Here is a 17525-nt window from a genome sequence, read left to right on the forward strand (position 1 = left end):
TGCGGCGGGCCCGCGAAGGAGCCTTGCCTGTGCCAGGCATGCTCCTGACGCGGAGGGGATGACGCATGCAAAGCCTCGTCTCCAGCTCCGTGACCACCGGCAGTGGGGCTGGGGGGAGCCATGGAGCAGCCTCCATTTGCTGCCCCGACTCCAGAGGGCAGAGAGGGAAGAGAGGGGCGTGGGGAAAGCCCCGGCGGGGGTCCCAGCCCGGGTGTTAGCACAGGAGGTGCTGAGCCCCTGCCCTCTGCCCCTCCTGCCCGGGCTGGCGAGGCCAGGCAAGCAGCTGGCAGCTCTGCAAGCGGGGCTGAAGCTGGTGCTGTGCAAAGCCCTGGGGAGCCCCAGGGGGCAACGGAAGGGCTGGAGGGACATTCCCATCCCAATCCTTATTCGCATCCCCATTCCCGTCTCCATCAGCATCCATTCCCATCCCCAGCCGCTCTCGGCACTGCCCCCTTCTCCCGGCGCCCGCCGGCACGGCAGCCTGGAGCCCTTACCTGGAAACGCTTCTTCACCCAAATCTTCTTCATGCTTCTGCAGAGCCCTGCTGGCCCGGTGACACGGACTCAGGCCCGGCAGGACGGCAGCCCGCTCCCGGCGGGGTCCCCGCTGTCAGCACGTCGTGGCAGCAAGCGATGCTCTGAGCATCCTTCACCACCGGTAGCCGGGAACGGTGGAGGGAGAGGAAGGGGGTCGCCAGGTTGGGTTCTCGGGAGGGCTGGAGCTGTGAGCATGAAGCATCACTGGACTGCTCCTCCCTCCATCCTTCCCCCGCCTGCCTCCGCCTCCGCCTCCCCGCCAGCCCTGGCACACAGTGACAGTGGTGGGGAAAAGGCAGGGCACAGGTGGTGGGGGGCGAGGGCCACCGTCGTAGAGGGGAGGGAGGGGGCGTGTCTGAGGCGGGTACATGGTTTCTCCACCTCTGGCTTTTTCTACACGGCAGGCAGGGGTCCGAGCCCCCTGCCAGGCAGTGCAGCTGTACCACTGTTCCCTGTCGCCTGTCCATCCTGCCCCACTGCCCATGAGCTTCTCTCTTAGGACACAGGCCCCCCACTACAGCCCCCACATGCAGACCAACTGGGATGGAAAAAATACAACACAGCAGCGCTCTGTGTGCTGTCCCCAAAGTGCTCTCAAACAGGGCAGACTCAGTGCCACAGCTACCAAAACCCTGCAGCCAGCAGTATGTTTGCAGTGTGCCGTGGCACTGCCCATGATACAGGCTCACCATCACTCTGCCAGCTTCAGCTCAGTCCCCCACATCCCCCAGTGATTGGTAATGCAGAAAGATGCCCTTGCCAAGACACGGGTGTGGGTCACAGCACAACAGTACATGGGCAGGAGCTAATATGGACACAGTGCTTCACATCAATTCCCCTGGCAAACCACACAGCCTCCAGTCCCAGTGCTGGTGGCAAGAGAAACCTTGTACCCTGCCCCCCAGGTGCCTCAGGACCCACATGGGTTTGCAGGGCTGGACTGCTCAGCCCTGTCGTAGCATCACTGCTCTGTGGTTGATGGGGAGACAAGCTTGACCTGGGAAGGTAGGTTGCTGTCCCTGTCTATGTGGCATGACACACACAGGACCTCCCTTCATGCTGGGGTGAGGACCCACAGCACAGCTCAGAGCAGGACTCTGTGCCCAGGACCGAGCTGTGATGGGGCTCCCGGGATGTGGGCAGAAGCTGTGGGTAGGAGTCCCCACTGAGGCTGCTCAGGTACATTAAGACCTCTATGTGCTCCTGGGGTGCTGGCACAACCCTGGCACACTTTCCCCAGCTGACCATCCTGAGCCCTGCTGCCTGTCCCAGTTTTCTGGGTGATGCTACAAATAAGCCAGAAGGGCAGTCCCAGCCTCACAGACTCAGCAGGTCCTGTCTTGCATGCCATGCCCCTCACAGCTCTTGGTCCCCCATAGCTTGATACCTTCCCTCACCAAGTCACCAAACCTTGCAGCATTCATTAGCCCCCTTTCCAGGCCCTTGGAGAGGCTGCCAAGGTTCTGGCCTCACCATCTGTTTGAGCTGCCCCCTTCCCACTGCAGAGCATCCATGGGGACGCTGCTGGAGGCCTTCCCAGTGCTTGTCCCCACGCTGCTCACCTGTCCCCTGGGGAGCCAGCTGCTCCACAAGGAGCTGCTCACAGGCATCACGCTCCCCATGATGCCTGGCAGCTCTGGTAGCTTTTCTCTGCTTCCCCTCCCAGCTCATGACTCCAAACGTGAGGCTTTTCATGGCTCCATAATAACTTGCAAATTACCCAGTACAAAAGGAGCTGTTTATACAACATTTCTGTCAGTCCCACAATTCGAGTGATGCTGTGGGGTTTCCGTGGAGACCCTGAACGTCAGACAAGTTCTACAAATGCTACAGCTGGCATTAAGGGAATCTCCTGTCAGAGACAGAGGTCTCTACTGCCTCCCGCCAGCCCTGGGTGGGGACAGAAATGCATACCCTTGAGCCAGAGCTAGGTAAAGAGGTGAACTGTAGGGCTTATGTATGTCAGAGTACCTGCACCCAGGGCTTCCCTGCCAGGTACTCTCACCCTATCTGTGCACGCCTGTGGTCCTGCTGCAGACACACAGCCTGTACATTCTTTTCACACTCAAGTGGGATTAAAAGACTCATCAGGGATGCTGGGAAGAAGCACCAAGGCTTTGACATGTCACACAGTGGTGCCAGGGCAAGGGTGCTGTCACCAAAGCACCCACAAGGACAGCCTCAGGTCTGGCCCCAGGGAGGACCACCTTTGTCCAGCCAAAACACAGTCACTTGTATATTCTCCAACTATCCTACATCATTGGTCACAGCTCATGGCTGGCTGGGCACACAGCTCTTCCCAGCAACTGTGACTCTCTAGCCATCCCTCAGCAAAAGCTTCAGGAGTGACTCTGGGCTGTCCCAGAGATTCTGAACCTCTGGGAACAGCTGGGCCACTTCCAAGAGGCTGTTCCTGTTGCAGGCACCAAAAGTCATTTTCAGTGGCAGCAGCACCTGCAAATTGCCCCACCAAGGCAAAGCCGAAGTCACTGCAGAAGGTGTCCTATGGGAGGTGATGGTCACCTGCAACTTGGGCTGCCCTTCTGCCCTGTCCCAGCCCAGGGGCAGCCCTGACAATGCCCTGCTCCTCTGCAGGTCAGGGTCCTAGGACAGAGAATGGCAGCCAGTGCAGCTCTGGCACAGACAAGAAGCAGACCCGGAGCAGGTGGCCCCACTGCCACCCAGCTCCGGCTTTGCCTGCTGGACACACATCAGTCCCAAGCAAAGTGGACAGCAAACACTTGCTCAAACTGCAGCACTAATTCCACTATTCCAAGAACCACAGCCCTCCACACCTTGCTGGCCTCTTGACTGTTCTGCACAGATCCTGACCCGGTGCCACAGCTCTGGCCTGGCACCAGCCCCCTGCCCCTGGTCCCAGCCAGCAGCCCCTTGTCTCAGTGCTTGAATAATTGATGGCGGTGTGTGCATGCGGCGTCTCGAGTAGGAGGAGGTCTGGCCATGAATCTTTCATGCGTTTGCACCTCCTGGAGCTGCTGGGGATGGTTGGCGGGAGGTGGGGATGTGCCGAGAGCCTGGGTAGGTGGGACCTTCCCCGTAGCTCTGTCCCCAGGGAAAATAAATACAGCAGCGGAATGTCCCTTGTCAGCCGGCAGGGCAGCGCCACAGAATCCTTGTGACACTGTGGAGGAGCAGTGCTGTGCTGTCCCCCGTCTCCCAGGGGCTGCCCTCTCCAGATTTGCCTCCCTTTGCTGCCACAAGAAGGATGCCTGAGCACACAGTGCTCACTGCAGGCGGAGAACATAGGGTTGCAAAGCAGCAATGTGACCTTGGCTCTGGGCGTCTGGACATGGAGCGGGATGGCACAAGGCATTACATCCCTGGCATGCCAGCCTCTGGCATACCCCCCAGCTGGGAGTGAGGGGCTGCATGCTGTGGGGGAAAGCAGGCAAGGGTGCAGGCAGCAGCGTGGAAGCAACCAGCCCCTTCCAGCAACCTGGTGTCAGGAGGCAGGAAGGGCAATGGGAGTGATGGGCAGCCCTGGAAGGAGGGTCGTCCCTTCATGCAGTCCCGAATATTGGTGCTATATTTACCTAACTGCAGGCCTGGGTTTCGGCCTCTTGCCTGTAACACAAGCCCTGCAGCCTGCCAGAATCCGAGAGGATGGCACATTCCTCAGCAAAAATAACCCTCCAGCAGCAGGCGAGAGGGCAGGGGTGGAGGTGACTGACTGGACAGCTGCACTCACCACCCCACTCACTGGGAGCAGGCGTCTCGCTCTGACAGACCCTAGGATGGCAATCTGGCACATGTGGACACCACACCAGACCCCTGCCCAGGTGGATGGGGGCAGTGGTGGGAGCCACTCTGGGGCAGCTGGCATTAAACATGGGCACGGTGCTGCAAACCATGGGACTAAAATTAGGCACTGAGATAAATGGCCAGAGATGCTGAGCCACCAGGGACACTGTCAGCACAGCCATCCCCAGTGGGCTCCATTGCCATGCACCATCAGCTGAAAAATTATGCCAACGTCCCCCACTGTAACTCCTCACATAGGAAGGGTTCGTGCAGGGCCACCACACACAGGAAGTTTCTGCCCCCTTTCCTGCCCCAAATCCAGGCAGGTGCAGGCTGTTTCCTGGACAGAGGGAAGGCTCCAAGACGGTTTGATTGCTGAGTGCAGGTGGAGGCGAATGGAGCAAGACCCTGCACTGGGAACCCAAGATGGACACATCCAACCTTGAAATGAGAGGCAGCCTGGGTGGGGAGGATCAGGCAGTGCTGGCACAGTGAATGAGGGCAGGGCTCTAAAAGGAGATTAGCTCGGGTTCTTAAGAGGTGATTTAATCCCGTTTACAGGGAAAAAATTCAGGAGATGCAGCTGAGAGGTGATAAAGGCTTTAGCAAGTCTAGGAGCAATGAAGCTATGGTAGGGGCCAGGGCTGTCTGGAAGGATCTGGACCATCTGGACCAGCCTGGTGCTGGTGTGAGAAGGGTCAATGCCCTCCACCTGTACCTATGGAGCTGGGGCATTAGGGAGAACCTGCATCAGGAGGAGGGCAGTGAAGTGGGGCGGGGGGGGGACAGCGTGGGACAGTGGGGATGGTGTGCCCCTGGTAGCACCTGCACCAGCCTGGCCAGCCCCATGCATGCTCTCCCCACTCCCCACAGTGAGCACTGACGCACTCAGGGAACCTGGGAGGAGAGCAGGAGAAAATAATTAGTGGGGTGGAGCGACAGATTCAGGGCAAGAGATTAGAGAAGCTAAATCGGGCTTGTGTGAACAAGGGGGACTGCTGAGCTGGTGCAGGAGGAGCTTCCCAGGATGAGTACAGAGATGGGCAGCATGGAGCCTCCCAGGCCACTAGCAGGGACCTGAGCCACCTTGGGAAGAGCCAGTGCTGGCCCCACAGAGATCTTCAGCCTGGCAGTGCACCAGGGAGAAAAGGGGCTCTGTGCCCACCAGAGACCACTACCCATCAGAGGCAGATGGAGCAAGGACACCACAACACCACCAGACACAGAGAACCAGGACCCCAAGTCCAGACAAAAAGCTGATCTTGCCAATGGAGCAAGGGCATTCCAATACCTCCAGACACAGGGGCCTGGGATGCCAAGTCCAGAGGAAGACTTTATCCTACCTGGGGACCCTGAACACATCCCTCTTGTCCCAGAAGTGGCTCATGATCCAGCTCACAGTGCCCCAGGGTACAAGGATGGGATGTCCCTTCCCAGTACAAGGATGGTGGAGCTGTGAGTGGAACTTCTGTGATCCCTGAACATCTGTCCAGCACCTGGCAGGATGGGACACTCTCTTGGCACTGCCACAGCACACCACAAAGACAGTTCTGTGCCGCCACAGTGACAAAGCCACACGAGGGGCTGCCCTGCTCCTCGCTCAACCCAGTGCCCCAGAGCCTGCACGGCTCCAGAGGTGTCTCTGGCCCAGGGATGCCTTTTTGGGAGGCTGTTTGCTCAATGATGGTGCATCCATGGCCAAGAGCCTGCTGGGAGGAATGCCCAAGGCCGGGTGACATTCACACTGCAGGTTGGGCAATCCTGGCTGCTCCGTCCCTCCCTCAGCTGCCCCAGAAAGGTGGTGGTGAGGGCTGGCGGCTGGGAATTGGGAGCAGGGAAGAGTGCGTCAGCACAACGGGAACGGGCACCTGGGGAAATCAGACTGTGCCGTGCTGCTGGGCAGCAGCAGTGGGGCCCAGACTGGTGTGGCCATGGAGAGGTGCAGCTGCACACCAGAGCATGGAAATAGGGTGACCCACCTGCTTTCTGCCCAGGACAGGCTGCCCCTCCCCCGGGGCAGTGCATGTCTCCCATTCTGCGCACACTTCACCCCACACCCAACTGCACCGTGCCACGGTCCCCAAAGCTGTGATGCACAGTGACTCCACACAGACTCACTGCAGGGCAGAATGCCTGCCTGCTACCCCACTAGGCTCCTGACCTGCACATAAACCTTCCTCCATCCTCCAAACACCACTTCTCCAGACTCCTGGTTCAGTGCTCCCCTTCAGCATTGTGAAGGCTCCTTCTGACTTGCCACAGTCATCCAGCCCCCTGCTCAAGGAGCAGCATCTCTGGTGTGCCTCCTGTGCTGCAGAGTCCCAGGTGCAGCTCCTTCCCTGGAGCATCCGGACTCAGTGTTGCTTCCCTCACTCCCCATCCTCACTGTCCCCATGCAGACAGCACATCTCACATCTCAGAAGAGGGCCACCAATCTCCACGCTCCCCAACACTCAGGCCTGCAATGTCATAGGGAGGGGGCATCCATCCTCCACGAGGAAGAATTTGTTCACCAAAAGGGTTGTCAAGTACTGGAACAGAACAGCCAGGGAAGTGGCGGAGTCACCATCACTGGAGATATTCAGAAAACACATAAATGTGGCACTTAGGGACATGGTTTAACAGTAGACTTGGCAGTGTTGGGTTAAGGGTTGGATTGATGATCTTAGAGGTATTTTCCAACATAAATAACTCTATGATTGCATGATTCCATGATGATGAGGCAGAGGGGGCTGAGCCCCAAGCCTGCAGGATGAAGCCCACCCATGCAAGGGCAGAAGTCCCCATGCATTCCCTCTCTGACTGCTACACCCAGGGGTGATGGTGATGAGCAAAGGAGCTGCCACTGGGATGAGCAAATGTTCGTTAATTTGCTTTGACTGATTGACTACCAGGTCTCGCCCATCGAAGGGCACAGGCTCCACCTACTTGTCAGCCCCACATCTCACATTAGGCTCCTCCTAGCCCCATTGGCGTTCCAGTTCACTCAGTGCATTTCCAGTGCCTGGTAAAGCTATTACGGTGACCCTGTGGGAGTTCTGTCCGTGGGCAGCTGGTGAGGTGGTGCTGAGGACCGTGTTGGTGGCTGTGGTGGGTGGTACCACCAGTACCATGTGCCCAATCCCCATCTCTCTCTCTGTCTCTCTTTCTTTTCTCTCTCTTCTCTCTCTCTCCTCCTGCCCCAAGCAGGCTTGGCATCACATGCTCCCAACACCTCTGTGCCCAGTCCTGGCACCCAGTCTGGCCTGGCAGTGGGTACTGCAGCCACATGCTCGCTCCAGGCTGGAGAGCCACCCCAGTGCCTGCAGCAGGGTGGGCACAGCAAAGCTCAGCAGCCCTGTCTGGCCCCAGGCCACGCACTGCAGCAAGAGCCTGCAAAGCACTGCTACCACCCTCAGCAAACCTGTGCCAAGGTCTGTGCCAGCGCGGCCGTGCTGGTGGCCACGTCACCCTTACCTTCCATGTCAATGATGGCCAACACAGCACTGGTCATGGCCTCTCCCTGCTCATTCTCAGCGACGCATGTGTACACACCGGCATCCTCCTTCTTGCTGTCCCGGATCCAGAGGGTGCCATACTCCTCCCCGCCCTGGGCCAGCTGCTCCTCATTTCGGTACCAGCGGAGGCTGGGCCGGGGGTTGCCCACCACTGCCACTCGCAGCCGGATGTCACAGCCAGTGCCGATCGCTGCATTCTTCAGTTTCCTCACAAAATAAGGTGCTTCCAGGCAAGCTGAGCCCTCCTGGGGTGGCCCCGGTTCTGCTGTGACCTTGGCGCGCTTCGGGGGGATGCCAGGACTCGGCGGGGCTGCCCGGGGCTCCCCAGCAGCCCTACTCGTGCCACTGCGTCCCTGTGCTCGGTGCATAGTCTGCAGCTCCCCCACCACCACCCGCGACCCCTGTCACCCCAAACCAGCACGTTGTGCCCTTATTCTCCCCCTGCCTGCAGTCTGGGGGTGCTGGGTGCCTGACTGGGGCCCTGGGCCAGTGGCGACCCCCCAGTCCAAATGCCGTCCGGTTCGGTGCCTCCCCCCACAGGCTGCAGCCCCAAAGGTCGCAGCCCTGTGGGCAAGCAAGGGACTATATTTAGGCTGGGACTCGGGTTCCTGCTCGCCCAGCCGCCACTCACCAAGCGCCCGGTGCAGTGTGGCACTCACACCCCGTGCTCTGCTGCAACCCCAAGCCCGCCCAGCGCCTCGGCACCTGCTCCTCGCCGGCCCGGGTGCGAGTCCCGCGGGTGCTGCCCGCTCGCTGAGCCGTCCCCGTGCCGGGGCCGTGGCGTCCCCCCCCTCACCCGTCCCGTCCCGTCCCGCGCAGCCCCCGGCGAGCTGCGCTCCCTCTGCCCCCTCTCCTGAAGTGGCAGCTGCCTCTGATATGTCACATTCCTTGGCTGGGCTCCCCCTCTCTGCGCCTGCTGCCCCGTCCCTGCAGCCCAGCTCCACTTGCAAAGATAGAAAAGGGCCAGCACCTTTCCATATTAGCTGAGAGGCTCGGGGGGGACCCAGCCTTCATCCCCCGCTTCCCCTTCTCCGGCGGTGTCATTGGATCAGGGCAGAGAGACCCTGACGGCATGTGGAGGGAAAGGACACCGTCATGCTTCCTGCAACGCAAGACCCGGGGCAGGAGCCAGCCCTTCAGGGCCCCTTAGCTCCGTTCCCAGCAGACAGCAGAGGTGGGGATCCCAGCATCCCTGACCACCACAAATCCTCCCTTCCCAGAAGGCTGCAAACACATCAAAACTCCATTTCTCTCACTGGGCCCTGCTTTACTGGGCAGTGTGGTTCCCGGCCAGCCCTGCTGGAGCTGCTCGACCTTGGGGCATCCTTTGAGAGCTACCACACGCCGGGCTCCAGGCAGCGAGCAGTCAGGGACGGTCTGTGCCAAATGCTGCCTGGCTATCCCTGGGCAAAGCAGGGCTTCCCCATCTCCTGGAGCCACGGCAACGCCTCGGCACCTGGCCCCAGCCACCCTCGCCAGTGGCTGTAAATCTGCGTGAGGAGGAGGCCAGCGACACAACACGGTGCTTCCCAGCTGCAGGCGAGCCCCGACGGCTTTGGCACAGCCCACTGCCACCAGCCTAAGGGTGCCAGCATCAGTGGAGCGTCACTAGCAAGGAGAAAATCCCAGGATTTCCCAGCTTGGATGGCTGCGGCACAATGGAGTGGGATGCCTTGCTAGACCCAGAGCCCAGGTGCAGAGTGGCTGAGCCAGCCCCAGAAGAGGCCTGGGGACCTCTTCCCTGCCCTGAAGGCAAAGGAATGCTTTGTCCCCAGTCTGCCCCCAGGGGCTGAACTCTGGCACAGCCAGCCTGGGCCGGCAGGGAGGGAGGTGTCGTCCCAACCCAAGGCAGCCTGGGGACTGTCCTTGATGTCACAGGGCCACCTGCTGGAGATATCCCTTGAGATTCAAGACCTCCCAGCTGGGGTTTGCCACGCTGGCCTCTCCATCAGGAACACCCCCAGACCACTCCCTCCTGCTGGCAGTAGCACATGCCTTGTCCCTAAAACATCACCCCGTGCCAAGCCCACTGCCCCATGGCATCTGCTGCCTAGCAGAGTTTTGTGGATCCTCCAACATGTCCCAGGACAGAGCAATCCTGAATTGCTCTCCCACATGGGATGCTCAGCTCTGGGTTCCAGCGTCCCCCATTGCTGGGATGAAGGCGCTGAAGCCAAGCTGAGAGCATAGGGACAGGGGCATGTGTGTTGGGAGGAAGAGAGCATATGGTGTTGGCAGACTGAGGCTGGAGGTTGAGCCTGGGATGCAAGCATGGGGTGGTGGGTCTGATGCTCACAGGGTGTAGGTCACTTAGGGATGAGGATGGCTCTGCTTGCAGGTTGGTGACACTTGGAGGGGCTGGAAAAACTCCCAGGCAGATGTGGATTTGGGTAGGTCCCAAGTGGGGGTAAAAAGGAGGTGGCTGTGGAGCTGAGCCATGAGGACATGGTATGTGACCCTGGGTGTGTGGAGGAGATACGGGACCATCACCCAGAGCCCCTTAGAACCTGCTCAGGGCTTAGCTGCCACAGTTCTCTGTCCCAGCAGGACTTTCCCACCCAGTGCAACTGGGAAACCCACCACCTCAGGCAGCAAAATGCTCAAAACCTTCAGTGTGAGAGACATGGACCTTTTGTGGGGGCCAGCAGCCTAGGGAGGAGACTGCCCAAAGAGTTGCTGGCTCATCCATCCACCTGGCCCTTGTGATGCCTCCCCCAGGTGCTGCCTCCCCACCACTCCATCCCCTCTTTGCTGCAGAGATGCATTGAGATGACAGGGTGATGCTCCGCTGTTTATTTCAGCCGCCTGAAGAGTCTCATACACGTGGTGGGGTGGGGGTGCATTGGGGCAAGGGTTGGGGATGCCTGCCCTGGCCCCCCGGGCCTCTCTCCGGCTCCTCTCATTCTCTCCCCCCTCTCTCCCATTCACTCACTCCTCCTCTCTCCTGTGTCCACCTACGGGTACCCTCTGGGCTCATGAGCCTGGCCCCGTGCAGCCTCCTGCTGCTGGGGGTCCCCGCCACGGGGAGGGGTGGGCACTGCCCTCCTCTGCCCCACGGGACTGCCTCTTGGGCCGGGGGGAGCGAAGGGCCCGAGCGCCCCTGGGCTGGGGGGGACACGCAGGCTGGGCCCCTCCTCGCTCTGAGCTGGGCAGAGAATAGGGGGCTCAGCCCAGACCATGCCTAGCTTCTCCCCATCCCTAGCATCGCCACCATGCTCCTGGAGAAGTGCCAGCTCCAGGGGGGCCGGCGGTGCTGCTGGAGGGGGATGGGTCCCCACTCGTGTGGGATGAACCCCAAGCCTGTGCCCAGGGTGGGAAGGGGCCTGTGGGGGGATCCAGAACCCGCTGCTGGGACCGTCCGGCTCTCCATGGAGCTGGCCCAGGCCACCACCTGCTCCCCCCAGCCCCTCCCACCTGTCCCGTCCCTCCGTCCTGCTGCCCCCCGGCCCTGGCCTGATCCTGACGCTGGCGTTGCTGCTGTGAAGCTGCAAAAGCAGAGCGAGCCTTTTGAAGCTGGAGGAGAGAGCCCGGGGGTGTGGGGGGCCCAGAGGCAGCTGCATGGGGGAGACTCCTCAGGCAGTGCCGGGGGAGCGCCAAGAGGCGAGGTGGGGGGCAGGAGGGGGGCATGGCGGAGGGACGGAGGCAGGGACAGAAGGTGCCAGTGGGCTGCTGGAGCAGCCTCCTCTACAGCACTTCATGCTGCTGCTGAGTCGCCTCGCTCACCACCTGTGGGAGAGAGGCACCGTGAAACGCCGTGCCGTGCCACACCAGAGCCCCGAGTGCAGGAGCAGGTGCCGTCCTCGGTCCCCTGCCTCCCAACCGCCCTCCGGTGCCACCCTGTGCTCACCTCCCCATCACGGGTTTCGATGGTTTTGATCATCACGGTCTTTTTGGTGTGCACCTCGGAGCCCCGCTGCTCTGGGCTGGTCTCTGCAGGAGGAGGACACAGAAGATGGCACCACAGGGACAGGGACGTGTGGTATGGGGACACAGCCATGGGGCTGGGGTCACTGAGGAGCTTCAGCAGCCTTGGTTTAACCCCCCTCAGCTTAGCAACACCCAAACAAGTGCCCCCATACCAGGGGCTCTGTGTGGCACCTGTGTGTTCCCAACGTGCCAGCTTAGCTACAACTCCCCAGGAGGGACATTTGCCCCAAAACTGGGGGACACAGGAGACTTGTTCCAGATCCCCCTCCTCACAGAGTGAGACTCACCTCGGAAATTGAGTGCAGAAGCGAAGGTCTGGTGCATGGGGATGCTGATCCTGTGGGAACACAGAGGGGAAAGCTTAGCGCCAGCCAGCCCTAGACCTGAGGTGTGTCCTAACAAAGTTGGACCCCCAAAAAACCACTGACCTGCTGGTCCCCCCAGCTTGTCCTGCCCCCCTTCTACTCACCGGCTCTCCTCTCCCTCCAGCAGCTTGCGGTATGTGGCAATCTCCACATCCAGGGCCATCTTGACATTGAGCAGGTCCTGGTATTCACGCAGGTGCCGGGCCATCTCATCCTTCAGGTGCCGGATCTCCTCCTCCAGGCGGGCAATGGTGTCCTGGTACCCACCGGCCTCCCCTGCGAAGCGCTCCTCCATCTCCCGCATCTGCCGCATCAGCGAGTCATTCTGGAGAGACGGGGGTGCTCAGTGAGGGGGGAACCCAAAGGAGCCAGGGGTCACCTTGGGTGGGAACTGGGGATGCCAGTGCGTTCTGGGGAAAGCCATGGTCAGCCCTGGGCTGGGTTCAGCTGATGTGGGACCATGATGAGTGACTGTAACCCTCCACCTGCCCAGCGCTAGGCATCAGGGACTCACGGGGGCAAGCTGGGCATGTACTGGGCAAGCCCACCATCCTGGTGCCCAGGTCCCCCAGCAAAACCATCCTACCCCAGAAAAAGGGCACAGAGAGCTGCAGAAGCACTCGATGGCTGCCTGGGGGTGGCACTGGTGGCTGCTGGCTGGCTCCTGCGACCATGACTGTGCCAGAATGGGACTGTTGTGCCCTGCTTGTTTGCAACCACCTTGCCAGCCTGCAACCAGACACCCTGAGCCCTCTGCCCGCCTGCCTGGAGCCTCTCAGGCTGGGTCACATTTTATAATCTGTACTTTGATTCCAGGACTCTGCCAAAACACTTTGCAGGAGTCCAGGCCACTGCTGGGGGAGGTGCAGCCCAAATGTGGGGTACAAGGCCCCCTTCAGCAGGAACTCAGAGAGCTGGGAAGAGCCCCCCACCCCAGAGATGTCCCTGAGCAGCCTTGGAACAGCAGGTCCCTGCAGAGAAGCTGGGGATCTTCTCAATGCTGCCCTTAGCTCACCGTTCCCTTGAGGGCATCAATCTCGCAGGTGTAGGACTGGATCTGGTGCCGGTACTCCAGCATCTCCTGTTTGGCCTGCCTTAGTGCATCGTTGTTCTTGTTGGCTGCCTGCGTCAGGTCAGACACCTGGGGAGAGACCACGGTCAGTGGGGATGGCCCCGAGATGGACCCCGCTGCGCTGGGGCCAGCCCAGAGCCCGCTGCCTCCCGCACCTTGGACTTGTACCACTCCTCGGCCTCGGCGATGTTCTTGGCAGCAATGCTCTCGTACTGAGCACGGATGTCCCGCAGCGCAGCTGTCAAATCAGGCTTGGAGATGTCCATCTCCACCTGGATGTGCTGCTCCTGCAGCTGTGCCTGCAGCTCCCGGATTTCCTGCGGGGACAAGGTGACATCTCAGGGCGCCCACTCCATTTTCGCTGCCCCATGAGTACCATTGGAAAAGGGTGCCACTTCTGACCTACCTCTTCATGCACCTTCTTGAGGAAGGCGATCTCCTCCTGCAGGGACTCGATACGTCTTTCCAGGTCAATGCGTGCTAGTGTGGCTGCATCCACATCCTGGGAAGGACACAGAATGAGGGGTAGTGGGGGGTTGCTGGGAGAGCACCAGGGCTGGAAGGTGCAAAGCTGTGTCCGGGACTGTGCCCTGGTGCTGTGTCCAGGCTGCTGGGGGGAGATGGGGGTGGGAAGGAGGGTAGGGTTCCCATGCCACACCAAGGGGACAGGTACTCACAGCTCTGAATGCAGCGAGGTTGTTCTCAGCCTCCTCCTTCAGCTGGATCTCCTCTTGCAGCCTGTAGGCAGAGAAGGGAGGCTAGAGGGGTCTGGAGGAAGCTCCGTCCCTCCTTGGTGATGTCCCCCCGAGCTGTCCTTAAGCCCAGCATGGCCCGGTAGGAAGAAAACAGATTGTCCTGTGTTCCCGGCAGGCAGCAGAGGACTGGCGGGGGGCCAGGGGCTCTTCCTCCCATTCCCTATTATAGTCAACGCCAGAGAGATCACAAAGACATGAGGTCAGCTCAGTGCCACGCACACTGCCCTAGCCCTTATAGGGGAGAGTGACCAGCAGCTGGGGGGACAGAGTGCAGGATCCGGCAGGGAGTCCAGAGATGGCCACCAGCTGAGCTATCCCAGGGAGAGCAGGAGCACAGACAGGTTTCAGCAATGCTGTGGGATGGGATGTAAAGTGGGGATTGCTGTGGGGGAGGCTCAGGTCAGGGCTGGAGGGCCAGGCATGTGTCAAGGAAGGGAACAGTACCACAGGCTGCATGTCAGTGGGAAGGCAGCGGGGAGGAGATGGAGGCGCCCAGGTGGTGCTGGCACATAGGGTGGCAGAAACCCAACACCCGTTTGTTCTGCCCCTGCTCCTCCCCTGTCACTGAGAGTTCCTTCATGCCACCAACCTCCAGCTCCCCAGCATCAGGGAGGACCCAGCACTATGGTGGTGGCTGGGGTTACAGAAGGAGGCAGCAGGCTGTGTCATCCCGAGGGAATGGTGTCCCCAGGGCACAGGGTCCAGGAGGGAAGGTGCAGACCATCATCAGAACATAAAGCTCTCCTTGAGCATCCGCCCCTACTGCCAGGTTCCCCACCCTCATCAGTTCCTGGGGGTTCCCTCAGCCTGGCCACCCTTGTGGATACTCTCCACTCTCTTCCCCAGCACCAACTGGGTCCACAGCATTTCTGGGGTGTCCCACTGCTCACAGGGCACCATGGACACTCATAGCAGGCCTGGAGCATCCCTGGCCTGTGAAAGTGCAGCTGCTTCCTCCCCTCCCTCCTTCATTTCTGGAGCTGATGGAGCACCTTCCCTGGGTTATCCATCCCCTCACGTCTGTCCGCCTGACTGCATCTGTCTGTCCATCTACTCCACAGACCTAAGCTCACCCATGTGCCCAGCAGCCCTCCCCCGTGTGAGCAGAGATGGGGACCCCGGGGTGAGGTGCACTTTGATCTCCCAGTCCTGTGGTGTTACAGCCTGGCTTCAGCCTCACTGCAAGGGAGAGTATAGGGGACACCCCTGCAGTGGGAGCCACTCTACCCTCTGGGTGCTGCCCAGAAAGTAGTCAAGGGGGACAGAGCACTGGGGTCACGATGGGCTCTGAGCACGAGGCACAAGGATAGCAGTAAGCACCTGAAGAGCTGCCAGGGCAAGCTCTGCTCCCACCCACCCCTAGGGATGGAGATACATGGATGGATGCACACAGGGACTCTCCAGGGCCCCCCCTACTCACTTCTGCTTGAGCTTCTGTAGGTCATCGAGCAGGTTGTCACGCTCAACCTCCACACGAGCCCTCTGGTTGGTGAGCAGGTCGATCTGGCGCCGGAGCTCCCGCAGCTCCTCCTCGTACATCTCGGCCACGCGGGTGGGCTCTTTGCCCCGCAGGCGGTTCACCTCGGCCACCATGAGGGCATTCTGCTGCTCCAAGAAGCGCACCTTTTCGATGTAGTTGGCGAAACGGTCATTGAGTTCCTGCAGCTCCACCTTCTCGTTGGTGCGGGTCTGGAGGAACTCCTGGTTCATGGCATCGGCCAGGCTGAAGTCCAGCAGCTCGCCAGCACCCTGGTAGGCACTTTGGTAGGTGCGCAGGGGCGTCACGCGGGTGGTGCGGAAGGTGGACAGGCTGGGGACGGCCGAGGTGCGGGACACCTGGTAGACGCGGGAGGTGACGGAGCTGCCGCTGCTGCCCTTGCCCCCGAAGGAGGCACGAGAGAAAACCGGGGAGCCGCCAAAGGTGCGGCGGTAGGAAGAGACCCGCTGGCTGGAGGAGTAGGACTGGCTCATGGTGGCGGCGTGGGGAGGCGAGGCCGGAGCAGGGAGCAGGCGGAGGGCTGGCGAGCGGCCGGCACAGCTCGGAGAGGCGTCGGGAGGGGACCGCGCGCCGCTATTTGTATCCTGCTGACATCACCCGCCCCTCCTGCTGCCGGGCAGCTGGGGGATGCTGCCGCGGGGGAGATGGCCGGCAGCCCCCGCCCACTGCCCCTCACCTGCACACACCCCCCGGCAGACAAGGACCCCTGGGCCCCCCTGGAGGTCTCTGGGAGGCCTTGACACCGGCCCCCACTGCTCTGCCCCGTCCCTGGGAGTGCGAGGGGAGGAAGTGGGGCAGACTGGTGGTGAACCCCCTATCAGGATGTAGTGCCACCCAAAGGGGGCCCGGACAGACAGACAGACAGCCTAGGCTGACGCCATGAAGGGAAAGAAGGGAACCTTCACAGCATCACTTGACCCCCTTGAGCCAAACCCCATGCCAGGTAGCCATGGTCCCCAAACTGGTCTTGAGCACCCCAAACAGCCCTTGATGATGCCCTGACCCACCCCCTGGCAAGAGCACCAGGTCTCCATGTGGGCCAGACTCCCATCCAGAAAGTGAGCAAGGAAGGGCCCTGGAGAGGGGTTGATGTAGGGGGACCCTTGCCATGAGTGTGCTTCTACTGACCCACCACCCAAACCCTCTTTCTGACATGGGGGGCTGAGCAATGGCCAGGGTCTGGGTGCTTTTGGAGTACTGCTGAGTGACCCTGAGCAGGTGCTGGGTCCGAGCCCCAGTGACGGTGACGTCAGCCCCTGTCCTCGCTCCGGCACATTCCCAAAGCAGCAGGCACTCAACCAAAATAGCCTTCCCAGCTCATACTCATGGGGTGTGGGACATACAAACGTGGTATTTATAGTGGGGGAGGCACTCTGTTAACCCTTCTTGCTCCAAGCATGTGGAGAGCACAGCTGGATGGTGACCCTGCCTGGAGCCGCCCTAGCCCCTCTCTGATCCCCATCACCCTAAGAGTAGAACGTAGTCCCTAGGTTATCCCAAGGCACAGCAGGCTCTTCCCTGTCTCCTCAGTTTCCCCCTTGGCCAGGAAGTACACTGGGGATCAGAAAGCCCAGCCCAGCTCCCCAAATACTCACAGAATGGGGAATTTCTAAGTCCATCTGAAAACCCCCACTACAGCTTCCTGGACAAGTGGTGAGTCAGGCCAGGGACCCTCAGGGCCTTGCACAAACCCATGACAGCTGAAAAGGACATCCTGAGGGAGGGCAAGTGTGCTGGGGGAAATCTTCATGAGGGTTCCCCTTGCCTGGGCAGCACCCCCTCCTCCCCAGACTCCCCAGACAGCCAGTGACCCCCAGCTCTGTCCAAGCTGGGCTGTTTTGGCTGACGTCAGCTGGCTCAGCCCCAGTGCTTTTGTCCCTGAAGGCCCTGGTGGAGGGGACCGCTGTGCCAGTGGGCACAGGGTGACTCAGCAGCAGGACAGCATTCAGCCCTGCCTGGCCCTGCACCTCCCAGCCTTCTGTCCTGGCTGTAACACAGAAGCCAAGCAATGCCATGGCTCACCCATGGCAGCATCACCATCAGGCAAAGGCTCAGGCTTGTTCATGGAAGCATTCTCCACTGCCCTGGCTCTGGGAGGAACTCCCCGCTGCTG

General features: G+C 60.7%; 1 protein-coding gene across 1 annotated transcript; it reads right to left on the reverse strand.

Moving 5' to 3' along the window:
• Window positions 1-10573: 10573 nt before the first annotated feature.
• On the reverse strand, window positions 10574-16020 carry DES (desmin). The gene is made up of 9 exons (XM_053982815.1): window positions 15335-16020; window positions 13837-13897; window positions 13566-13661; window positions 13315-13476; window positions 13103-13228; window positions 12192-12412; window positions 12010-12059; window positions 11643-11725; window positions 10574-11521 (listed from the first exon to the last, which is right to left on the reverse strand). Exons 1-9 carry the CDS (start codon window positions 15883-15885, stop codon window positions 11480-11482), a joined length of 1392 nt encoding a protein of 463 aa, XP_053838790.1. The 5' UTR covers window positions 15886-16020; the 3' UTR covers window positions 10574-11479.
• Window positions 16021-17525: the final 1505 nt, after the last annotated feature.

Source organism: Vidua macroura, chromosome 7 (assembly GCF_024509145.1).
Source record: "Vidua macroura isolate BioBank_ID:100142 chromosome 7, ASM2450914v1, whole genome shotgun sequence".
NCBI lineage: Eukaryota > Metazoa > Chordata > Aves > Passeriformes > Viduidae > Vidua > Vidua macroura.